The 12,500-nt window shown below is 44.3% G+C and overlaps 1 protein-coding gene across 9 annotated transcripts in view; it reads right to left on the reverse strand.

Annotated features, from left to right (window-relative positions):
• Positions 1-12,500, reverse strand: part of LOC126996656 (small conductance calcium-activated potassium channel protein-like) — a 176,835-nt gene that overhangs the window by 4,078 nt on the left and 160,257 nt on the right. For 6 of the 9 annotated variants that reach the window (XM_050857349.1, XM_050857350.1, XM_050857345.1 and 3 more), the window contains 3 exons: positions 10,032-10,198; positions 5,305-5,440; positions 1,942-2,052 (listed from right to left, as the gene is read on the reverse strand). In XM_050857349.1, coding sequence (XP_050713306.1) covers positions 1,942-2,052; positions 5,305-5,440; positions 10,032-10,198 — 414 coding nt within the window. Of the gene's footprint in view, positions 1-1,308; positions 1,420-1,941; positions 2,053-5,304; positions 5,441-5,501; positions 5,638-10,031; positions 10,199-12,500 lie in introns of all 9 variants that reach the window. The other 3 variants (XM_050857346.1, XM_050857351.1, XM_050857353.1) reach the window with 3 other exon arrangements.

Below are 12,500 nucleotides of genomic sequence, written 5' to 3' on the forward strand. Positions count from 1 at the left end.
ACATTCACACACACACACACACACACACACACACACACACACACACACACAGAACACCGTTAGTCACAACAAAACACTCAGGCAGTACGAATAAGGAGGGTTAGGAGATCATGAGGAGGGTCACACTTAGCTACACAATGCTAAGTTAGCTTAGCACGATGGGGGGCGAGGGGGGGGCAGGACAGGTGGTAGGCAGGCGGGGAGCAACAACAACAGCAGCAGCAGCAGCAGTAGTAGTAGTAGTAGTAGTTGTAGTAGGCAGCGGGGGGTGAGCTCGTAGGGGTGCTGCATGCCCCCATCACCAGCCCCACCTCCCCTTCCACCTCTCCCCCACCTGGCCACCGTTCAAGAGGAGGGTGGGGGGGGTGACAATGCTCGCTGCTCTGAGATGGATGAATATTTGTTGGTTTAGTCATGTATTTTGGTATGTGTGTGTGTGTGTGTGTGTGTGTGTGTGTGTGTGTGCAAACGTCGGGCAATTTTGATCGTAAATGTCTCTATGTTTATTTTATTTTATTTGTCGCTTTGTCGAAATGTATGTATGTGTATGTATGAACTGTAATAAGGAAGGTCTGGAAATCTTAAATGTGAGTGTCATCTTGTCTACAACAATTTTCTTTACCTTATTGTTTCTCTCTTTGTTTGTCTCTTGTCTCTTCTGGGAACAGCAAAGTTTGTATATTTGTGTGCATTGTCAGTAAGGAAAGGACAGGCAACAGTAATTGACTCGCAATCTTTGTATTGTGTTTGTTTCTTTAAATCTACCTCTCCTGGAACCGAAATATTTGTTGTGTGTAATATGGGAGGGTCAGGGAAACTTAACACAAATATTGTCACTGCGTATCCGTTTGCCTTTTTTTCATCCTTCTTTGAATATCTTCTGTACCAAACTGTATGTCTTTGGACTGTAAATAAGGAAAGGTCAGGGAATGTTAACTATGGCTGGCACGCTGTCTACATCTATGTTATTTCTTTCTTAACTTTCTCTCTATATGATGGTGTATCTATTCTGGAACAAGAAACAACCTCAAAAGATTTGATTCCTATATCAGTGTCTTCGGTAACGAAAAGAAATCTAATGAAACTAGGTAAACCACCCCATTCCGAAAATAAAAACGCTAATTCCAATAACATATGGAAAAATATATCTTTCGTCCGGCAATCCAAGTCTAAAAAAAAAGGATTTAAGTCGATCACTCGGTTATTTCCTCATGCATATCATTACAGGAAGGCCAAAGCTATGTGTGTTAATGATGACTAAATGCTCATCCATTAAGGGTCCCTAAGATGCATGTCCACGCTCCTTACCCTCCAGTTCAGCTGTTTTTCCAGCATTAGTATAATAACTCGCATTTCAGCCGGTTGTAGTTGTATTTTGTGGAGCAACACCGCCACCACCAGAGCCATACACCCGTTGCCCTGTCACGCGGTGTTGGTGGTGTTGGTGGTGGTGGTAGTGTTGTTGTTGTTGGTGGTGGTGGTAGTGAAGGACGTTGGTGAGCGTAATGAAAATATACCGATGGGAGAAGTTGATGGACAGGGAGTGGAGGGAAGGGAAGGGAGGGTGATGGAAAGGAGGAAGGCAGGGAGGGAAAGGGATGACAGGAGACGAAGGGAGGGAAGGGGAAAGGGAGAAAAATATAAATGATACAACATCAATCTAAATATATAAAAATAACTATACATTAATACACCGAGCTATCACGACACCGAACAGTGGGCTGCTGTCCCTCTCGCCTGCGTAGCTGTGAGGTCGTTTGCATGGACTATGAAGGCTCGTCTGTTCGCCAGGATTATGAGAACAACATCACAGCGCAGGATGCCAGGATGAACGTTAGCTATACAGGCAGGAGGAAGAGGAGGCAGGGAGGCAGGTAGTCCTCACAGACACAGGCTGTCGTGCTCTGGGGAGGAGAAAGCAGCGGCCGCCCACACACTTACCCTCTTCGTTAACTGGGTGTCCATCATAAAATTGTGGACATGTTTCTCCGCCCGGGAAAGTTCCATTTTACGTGAGACCACAGCGACCAGTAGCGCTGTGCATCCGGCCCCCTGGTAACGCAGTGAAGGCAGGTTAGTAACACGCGGAGAAAGGCACTCATGGGTTATTCCAGGGGCAGAGGAGGTGAGTGTTAGGGGTGAGTGAGCGGTGAGTGCAAAACAGAAGGTTAAAGTATCGGAATATGGACCAAGTTAGTTCGTGGCAATCCAGAATGGTGAATGATAAGTGAGTGAGAAAACAGAATCTCATAAAGCGATAAAAAAGGGTTATAAGCCGAAAAGGTAGATTTGGTTAAAAATCAAGTTAGTTAAGTGGCAAAATGACATTTGTTTTGCGTGTGAAAATAATGACACCCAAATGAAAGGGTTGCATCAAGTGTTTCAAAAGGAATGCAGAGCATAGAAAAAATATATTAGTTCAGCCTTTTGAAGAATTTCGGGATAAAGCACATTCTCTGTATAAATCCATCCTTATTTTGATATTGAGGAAGCAATTAGGTTGGTGTAACTATATGCACAAAATGATGATGTGTATGTATGTATAAGTGTATATATTATATGGAAAGGGGACCATTTCTGAGGAAGGGGATTATGTTATGAAAATCAAAACATAGTGTGTTATATATACTATGAAATATTGCAAATATCTAGGTCTATAGGAAAGGGAGCATTAAGCTAATTATACAGCTGAGGTGTGATATAAGTGGAACGGCTCAGTGACACTGGAGGATCAGCAACACAAGGGATTTGGTCATTAAATGAATAACAGTCTACCTAGGCTTAGTTATCAACTTTTGTTAACAATTAACTAAAACTGTCATCTCTAAGAGTAAATCAAAGACTCTCTACCTACTGTAACTTCACTGTCCTAGACGTAATAACCAATATGAACACTACTGGGGCTCCCGGCGCTGAGGGGGCAAGGCGGTGAGGCGCACGTGTTTGCACCAAGTTGGGCGGAGGACGCACCTCAGCAGTGGTCACCCGCCCTTTGTGCCTCCCTGTCTTGCCGCCCACCAGCGCTGGGCGGCCTCCAGGTGTATCCCCGCCCACACACTTCCCGCCAAACCCACTGCTTGACTCTCGTCAGGCAAGGAAACTTGTTGACAAGAACATCACGTCTTTGTGGCACTGACATTTAAGTAGTGAGGGACATGTATCCGGGGTGTTGGGCGGGGCAATGAGATTTACTGTATTAAGGCTTTCATATATTTTAGGGATATAATTAACTCTCATAAAATACTCATCTGACACATCTAAACCAGATTGTGCAATCATTCATCAGGTACACCCTAATATAGGAGACAAACATATTGGCCTAAAATGAAACATATTCTTATAATAAGTATGCATAAGTAAATATATAGCTTAACTCTGTCACCAAGAACACTCCTTTGTTGAACGAACCATGCATATATAAACTCATGCACCAATGTCTGCCGGCCGTCCCGCGGGCACATGCGTGCGGCCCGTGAAGGTAGACCCTCCGCTCAACTGTTTTTGTGATGTAAGTCACAATGAAGCCCACCCGTGACTAGAGACTTTCTGATCGCAATATGTAGATTTTGATTTAGTTTTGATGCACCAAGAAAGTGATCACAAAGAGATACAGCTGCCAGCAGTGAGCAGGCGGCGTGCCGCCCCCCACCCCTGGCCGGTGTATCTTTCATACTGTATCTGTAAGGCAGAGAGTTAACCAAGATGGCATTGTTTAAAAGTAAAATTCCCTTGCTTGAAGAAAAACTGATGCTTTAGTTTAATTTGACAGCATTCAAGAGAGTATTTAAAAATATTAAGATAGAGACTAAGTTTTTGTTTGTTACAAGCTTCTGTTTAGGGTATGACTGAAAGACCTGTACACATGCATGAGCAAGAAGCTGCCTTAGCGTCGAAAGACTATGCAGGACATCAGCTGTTGACAGGCCGCTGCGGAGAGGACGCTGCTAGGCCATTCCTCGGTCTGCTGGGCCGTCGTGGCTCGTGGGGAGGGGAGGGGGCAAGGGGAGGGCAGGAAAGCTTTGTGTGTCACAGTGGTCGCCGGTTGATGCACCACCATTTGGGGCACCACCTCGACGTGAGGGGAGAGGGAATGTGAGGCCTGAGTGGCTCTGGGGGAGGAAACAACCTCGAGGGTGGCGTGTAAGAAGGGCGCAGAGCCGTCTTGCGTCTCGGTACTGCTCTCGTCTCGTATGCCCGGTGGCTCCCTGATGAGGACCTCTACGGCCACAACACTGTTTTTGTCTTAAACCAACGCCTGAAAAATGCAACCTTACTTGACGTTAAGTTTAAAGAAATTCAATAGAGGAAACACGTAGCACTCAAGAGGTCCCTACAAATATAGGTAATAAGAAACAAACAAAAAGAGGACAGCCTTTTCCTTTCGCTGCAGCTGCATGGCCATGCCTGGCACAAATGGCAAAGCATCCAAAACCTATTTACGTTCACAAGCAATATTGAATTTCCGCAGTTGAGCATTGCATTTTAAATACGTCATAAATATATTTTTGTATTCGCATAAGGCTTTACCACGAGCCTCATCGCTCATTTAAGTAACGCAGAAGTGGCTGCCATCAATCGTCATACGTTACTTGTACAAACACAAAGCATCCTTTAATAGCATGGCACTGGTCTGTGGGGGTGCGTCGCTGCTTCACTAAGTCCCAGCCAGTCAGAGAGCGGCGCAGCGCCCCTTCCGGAGGCTCTGTCAACATTCCGCTGATTCGTCTCAGTGCAAACCCAGCCCTGGTGCCTCAAGCTAGAAACTCATGCAAGGTCGTCTACCACGCGCTCGTGAGGGATGCACAAGTGAAGTAGTCAGTGGTAGTAATAGCAGATGTAGGGGAAGTCATGGAAACCGTAATAGCCATAGTAGTAGCAGTAGCAATAGTATTAGTAGTATTAGTAGCAGTAGTAATAATAGTAGTAGTTATATCAGTAAGTGATTATAGTAGCATATACAACGCACAATGTACAAAATATAAAACTTACTAATAAATAAGCTAAAGAGTGAATTAATAATCATAGAAAATAAATCAAAATACAAGTCATGACTGATTAGTTAAGTTAGTAATAATATAACTATATATTTTTATGTATAGTTATTGTTTTGTACTGATAGTAATGATAATATTAATAAGTGAAACCAAACCATAACCAAAGAAGGTAAACGATGAAGAGGATTATAAAGAGAGAGGTGGTCATCATTAACTCGCAAGGCTTTAGAGGGCTGGGTTGAGGCTAATCATAACTCTCTTTTGCGTCCTGAACCTCGTTTGCTCTTGCACCTGAGCGAGCAGCACTTACCATGATGCCTGTTGTCACCGCTATACCCCTCCCACAGTAAGTATTTGGGACTATATCACCGTACCCCACGGACAAGAATGTGATCGCTATAAGCCACATGGTGTTCAACAAATTGGCATGTTCTTCGTCATGGTACCTGTTGGGAGAGCGAGAGAGCAGTGACAGGTAAGAGGGGCAAGGGATTGTCGGCCACTTACCATGATTCCACAAGCCACAGCGATGGTCCTCCCACAGTACGTGTTAGGAACTATATCCCCGTACCCAACACATAATATAGTGACAGCGATGAGCCACATAGCGTTAAGCAGATTAGCATGTTCTTCATCGTGATACCTATAGAGTACAAGACATGACCATTAAGAGTGACTCCCGGGACAGGCCCGAGGTTAGGTCAACCACTGAACACCAATCAGGGTGGACAACAACCAGTAAGGGGCGTGGTCATCAACCGGGTGATTCATTGCAAGAACATGATTGGATGCAACATTTAAATGGGAGTGGTTTGATGCCAAGGGCTTAATCTGACGGTATACACCAAGCAGGCCGGTATCAATCTACACAACTAGATGGCTATTGGCCAGGAGGAGTTAGAGAGTGAGAGAGACAACACCGAACATCACGTGAGCAAGACACGTGACGAATGAGAGCACGTGGCGACAGTTAAGACCATGTGTTCATAGCTGTACTATATTGTAGTTCAGGACTGAGCCCTTATTTCATTACACTTAACCCTTCTTAAGGAGGGCGAGCTTCATCCAGAGAAGCAGTGAAGCTCCATCAGTGAACAAGGCAACAACAATGTTTCGGGCTCCCTTAACTGGGCCCTAGACGTACTCCGGGCCAGTCCCCATCGTGGCTGCCCCACCACAACACCGTAGCCCCAACTAGCCCTCACGGGGGACAGGGAGGGAGACACCAAGGCAGGGGGGTGGGACGAGTGGTGGGGGACGAGGTGGTAGGGGGAAGGTGGTAGGGGAGGAGGTGGTAGGGGGGAAAGAAGAAAAATAACTAAAGGGAAAATAGGGTATGTAATAAAAAGAAGAGGAGGATAAGGTGAAAAAATAAGGAGGAGGAAGAGCAGGATTATCGTATAGAAGAAGAGAGGGAATAGGAAAGATACGGAGACGTTTGGGAACAATGGTGTGAGGACAGGAAGGGAGACAGAAGGGAAGGATGAGGCGGAAGGGAACGAGGGGAGAAAGGAGGAAAGGAACGGGGTAACATTAAGGGAACGGACAAGGTGAGGAAAAGAAGAAGACAGTCAAGAGGATTAGGAAGAGCAGGAGCAGAAGAAGAGGTAGGAGAGAGAGGAGGGGGGGCGGTGGGGTGGAGGATGTAGGGGGTGGATTTTAGTATTTCTTCAGGTCGAGTTGAAACACTTATCACCTGAGTTGGCAAAAGTGAAATCTCAAATAAAGATAATGAAGCATCGTCAGGAGAAAATGACTTGCTTAGCTACATGGTAAGATGTCATTTGATCTCAAAGCAATGATCAAGTATAGAACTTATTGCATGCTGGGCAGTGAAGAGGAAGTGGTGGTGGGCTGCTGCAAGACTGACTTCGAAAAAAATAATATTCTGTGATGTGACTCAGCATCGTCATCGTCATTATCATCTGGGATTTGAAGATGGCTCTTGAAGGGAAAGAGAGAGAGAGAAACTAAATCCCACTTGATCTTGAGGATGAGGCGGATGCTTCATCACACCACAAGGGGATGAATGCATACTTCTCGAAGGCAGTCTTTTTGCTTTCGTTCTGACCACCAATGCGCCGCGACCAGGCAAAGTTGGGGCTACTGTCTTGTGGGAGATATCAAACATGGTATAGAAGACTCGATGTACTGAATTACTTGACTAGGAGTAAAAGCCAAATATTCTCTAGTAAAAAAAAGATCTAAGTAGCAAAATGGAGAAGGAAAGTATACATAACTACAACTACTAGAGGAAATAGGAAAAATAACTTAAAATTACTGATGGTGATAAACAGGGTAATGTACGAGAGCCCAGCTGTCATTGGAGCTCCCTGGCTATGAATATTCTGCAAGAGCAAACCATATATAGTTAGGGAGAAGAAAAAGAGAATTGAAGTCATTATTGAATGCCAAGAATCAAGGTTGGGCTGTAGTACATCACTGCTGGTGTGAATGAGGCGAGGTACTGGCAAGATCCGAGTATAGTTTTCTATCTAGGATGAAAACTAAGGCAGATAAGGCAGTGATGGTGGAGAGTTTGTGTCAGGACCCAGCACGGCGGCGGGAGGTGGAGTTGGACTCTCCAGGCGGGAAGGCACGTGCTCAGCCACTAGTGGGTCTCTAACTGGCGACCTTGGAGCCCACCGCCGCCTCCCCCGGGCTGTGCTGGTCCTGAGCAGCTCTAGCATGCACGCCCGCCCTTGAGGGGAGAGCTCTAAGGAACAATATAGCGTCCTTGGCAGAAAGGGTAATGGACTATGTGGTAATGATTCTCTAGTTCACTCTTTGTTGCGAGCGCCGAGCTGGAGGCGAGGGAAACTTCAAAAAAGGACACCAGAGCCACGCATAACATTTTCCGCTCTGCAAGTTGTTCCATTATAGGAAAACCCTGGTCAGACCACTTTCAACTATCTAGACATTAAACTTTTGCTTGACTCTTGAGTTCCTTAAATGTCACTCAAGGAGATCTGTGGGTGACTTGCACTATTTAAACAAATTTGAAGCGTCAGCACAGGTGAAGGAAACACAGGAAGGTGCAGCGAGGGTTTGTAAGCGGCTAATGATTTCAGGTGTTAACCCTCCGCCGCACCACCTGGCCCGTCCTGCACTGCTCGTGGGTCAGGTGTCCGCTGGAGGGAGGGACGTTGTCGTGATGAATAATTAAGAAGGTAATGAGGACAAGTGTAACCCAGCCTCCAAGTCGACACCCCACGTGGGGGAGATAGTTAGAAAGATAAAGTGTGTGAGAGAGAGAGAGAGAGAGAGAGAGAGAGAGAGAGAGAGAGAGAGAGAGAGAGAGAGAGAGAGAGAGAGAGAGAGAGAGAGAGAGAGAGAGAGAGAGAGAGCCGATGGGCAAATAATGTTTTTTGACTTCCACTGTAACAACAAAATTTGCAATACATTTCCGGCCCTTTTCTTCCAGTGTTCAATCTGGCTACATAGATGTGAAAAAAAATGAATGGGGTAGTTTGGCTGTAAGGGGACGATGGAGCAAGGGGTTCCTGCAAGATTTTCAACACGTTTCGGCCTGTGCGAGGGAAACCACCCTCAGGCTTTAAGGTCTCAGTGTGATTCTAATTTTGTAAAGATGAAGCACGCTCTCTTTGTTGTACTAAAGAGAAAAACAACAACTTAATATTAAAATCTTTTTACCTCATATTCGTACAGCAGGAAATGAACCAGAAATTAACGATGGACGGATTCAAATATGTAAAAATAGCTCCTTGCTGAAAGTTTTTTTTTGTAAACTGAATATAAACCATCAAAAGTCGTCATTGTAAACCCACCGGCAGCCTCCCCCTCCCTTCCCCTCCCTTCTTCATCTTCCACCACGTGACAAAACCCAGTAGAGGGGGGAGGGGTCTTGTGCAACGTTATGCCTTTATCTTAGAGTGCATAAAACGGCATAATAGTCTTGAAAAGAAGGATATATTACTAATAACTTGATATTCAACGTTCCTCTTGCAATGGTAGTCAAGGAAATAAAGGAGTGTGTTTGTGTGTGTGTGTGTGTTCATTGCTTGATTCATCTCTCCTGACGAACATATAGAGGCTCACTTTACATGCATATTCTTCAATAGTGCCTACAAAAAATGAATAAATGAATATAATAAAAAGTCAAGTCAGTGCGCTAATGAGTACAATTAGCATAAAGAGGCGACCCGGCCACAGCGACGTCGGCCGACTCTCCTCTTAAACGACTTTACTATTGTGGAAAGGGGGGAGGGGCTGGTGGGGGTGTTATGTGCAGGGAGGGGGGGAGTGAACACAATTTCTAGAGATAATTTTGTGCTAGCAGATATTATATAGGCATTACCACCGTGTTTTGAATATGTGTTAATGTGTATGTAATTTTTTATCACACTCTACCATTGCCAGAGGAAGATTATCAGTATTAGCCAAATTATTTTTTGATAAGTTATATCATTGAAAGGAAAACTAGAATGAAATTGGTTTTGCAAGCTTGATATATTTAATTAGAGGAAAAAAATATGTTTTGCTTGTATGCTGAAAAATGTTGATCTGGATGTGTGTGTGTGTGTGTGTGTGTGTGTGTGTGTGTGTGTGTGTGTGTGTGTGTGTGTGTGTGTTCGTTCCTGTCTGCTTGTGTAAGTGGATGTGTGTGTGTGTGTGTGTGTGTGCGCGCTCTCCTGTCTGCTTATGTAAGTGGGTGTTTGTGGACTGTGTGTCTATGCATCATCCGGCCTGTATGTCTGTGTGCCTGTATATGTGTGTGCGTGTCTGTCACACTATTTCCCTGCAGGTGTCTGTGCGAGTCTATTTATGTTTGTGTTTTCTTGCGTGTCTCTCTATGTTCTTATTTTTGTGCATGTATGTGTGTGTCTTGTCGCACCTCTCGTTTCCTCTGTGTATGCGTGCGTGTGTCTGCATACCTGTTCATTCTGTGCATGTCTGTGTTTTTGAACCACGGCTTTTACACTGTACGGTATGTCTGTGTATAAGAACCTGTATGGCTCTGTGTAAGAGTGTGTATATTTGTTCGTTTCTGTGTAGGTCTGTACGTGTCTGTCTCACCTCTCGCACTGCCGTAAGGTCCATGAGGCAATGATCCATAAAGACACCATGAACACGAGCAGCACAGTGCCCGGACATATGGTCATCAGTGTCTTGAGAACAAACCGTGTGTTGAAGTTGATTCGGTTCAGCGCCCCGATGCTCCGCGAAGAGGCGTCAGTGAACAGCTGTGGGGACGGGGCGGGGCGGGGCGGAGGTGAGGCGGAGAGGGACGAAGAGAAGGCGAGCCGGGGCGAGGAGATGCAACCGGAAGAAGGAAGTCGGGGCAATTGCAGGGCGGGTCGAGGCGTTGCGAGGCAGGGTTGAGACAGGACGGGGCGTCGTGTTGGCAGAGCAGGGCAGGTGGTGGTGGAGCGCGGTGCAGTCAGGCCAAGGGGAGGGGGTGAGGGGACATTGGGAAAGAAAAAATCAATAAATTAAAATTTATATACTGTTTTACACAGTCTAATTCCGTAATAGGACGCTAAATAAGTGAGACATCCATTACAATGAGCATGATGCTGATAAACTAAACAGAATACTTGTAAAGGTTGTCATATAAATTACTATTGGACATACATTACGTTATGTACACACACTAAAAAAAGTATCGTTACAGTGGGGTCCGACGAGTTTCACACTGAGCAACCCGGTAATCTCGGCATGGTTGATGAAGTGCGATCACCCCCACCACCTCAGCTCTGCTGGGGGGAGCAGGACAGGACCCCCGTAAGGGAGGGATAGAGAGGAAGGGAGACACTGAGATACCAGATATCACCATAATGTTAACGGAGTGATTTGAGTGACACTTGTTGCTTTACATTCACAAATTATAAAACAATGTTCATATGATATACGTAACAGCGGTGGGCAGAAGTACTCCCCCATGTCAAAGACAAAAACATCAACCATCAACGCATGTCAGATATAGTTCAGTTCATGATGTGCCACCCTGGAACTAATTTTCCACTGAACATGTCTTTTCTCTCATGAACAAGCTGTGGGCATCTGAAAAAAAAAACACAACTTCAAGTTGCAATGCTATAAGCATTGCTAAAAGCATTCTAATACAATAAAAGCAACCATGCCTGTGCTGTTTTTCTAACCGTGTGTAATATATACGACGCTCCTATAGCGAAATCGCAAGGTGTTTATCATAATTATTATCTCCTAAATGGACAAAATTTTAAGTATTCACTTGTGCGTGAAGTGTTACAGCATGATTTTATCACCCAAACACGACAATATTATAGTGCTACATACAACACAGATAATTTCACTTCGACTAAGACTCCACCTGTGTATTTCATGAAGCGTTACTGTGCCAGCTCAAATTCTACTGCTTCATTTACGAGTCCCGCTCACTTGATTCAGGCAAGTGAAGCCACACCCAACACACGCAGTGATACCAACATGAGTAGCATGTTATCAATGGCTTCGTCCTTGGTGTCAGTTTGTATCGTGCTGAATGTGTAACGATACTTATTTGAGTGTGTGTACACTGGCGTGATAAGTTACTAGGAAGCTACTGAATCCTTGGAAAAAACTGCTAAATGTATTAGTTAGAGTATTTTCACACCAATATGTATTTGAAAGCACAGTAAATAAATATCAGATTACTGTGAAATTTGTGAGTGTCTCAAACTAGTGAATACTGGAATATACCGAAAAAAATATCTGAACACCGTGGAACAACAAAGTGCAAGGGTACACAAAAGAGAAACAGTAATTGGACGCGATGCAAAACAAAGGAAGGCGTGCTGAACGCGACTACCCGAAGAGGAACAAAACAAACATAAGAACAACACTACCAACACACAGCACCCCGCCACGAGACCTGTCAGGCTCGTGGAGGACGTGGCAATTTAAACATTAAATAGAATCTAATGATAAATGTAGCCGAAGAGCAGGAAATAAGGGACGAAAATTATTATCATTATTATTATTATTTTTATTATTATTATTATTATTATTATTATTATTATTATTATTATTATTATTATTATTATTATTATTATTGTCAGCCTTTCCCCTCTAGAACAGGAGTGAACTGATATTTTCATAGTTATGATAATATTTCTACAGTTATCATTCATCAATCATGTTATTGTTGAGGTCTATCTTCTTAACACACACACACACACACACACACACACACACACACACACACACACACAAGCCCTCGATTTCCTGGACTAAATGCTGTAAGGGTTGTCCGAACATCCCGGGGTTCGAAAATTCCGTATAGTATTACATAACGGAAAAAACAAATGGATTTGAATTAGATACAATTTTTTCCTTTGGTGAACGGCGCTCTTCCAGCGTCAATCCTGTCGGGTTATATACGTTACTGCAAAGCTTTGGAACTGTTAAACTCATAGCAACAAAAAAGTATTGCCCCCGTGAGAGCTGCCAAACACACGTCCCGTGAATTACAGGCGGCGTTCGGTAGATGTTTGTTTTAGAGCCATTGCTTGTCATAGAAATGAC

The sequence above is a fragment of the Eriocheir sinensis genome, chromosome 10 (assembly GCF_024679095.1).
Source record: "Eriocheir sinensis breed Jianghai 21 chromosome 10, ASM2467909v1, whole genome shotgun sequence".
NCBI lineage: Eukaryota > Metazoa > Arthropoda > Malacostraca > Decapoda > Varunidae > Eriocheir > Eriocheir sinensis.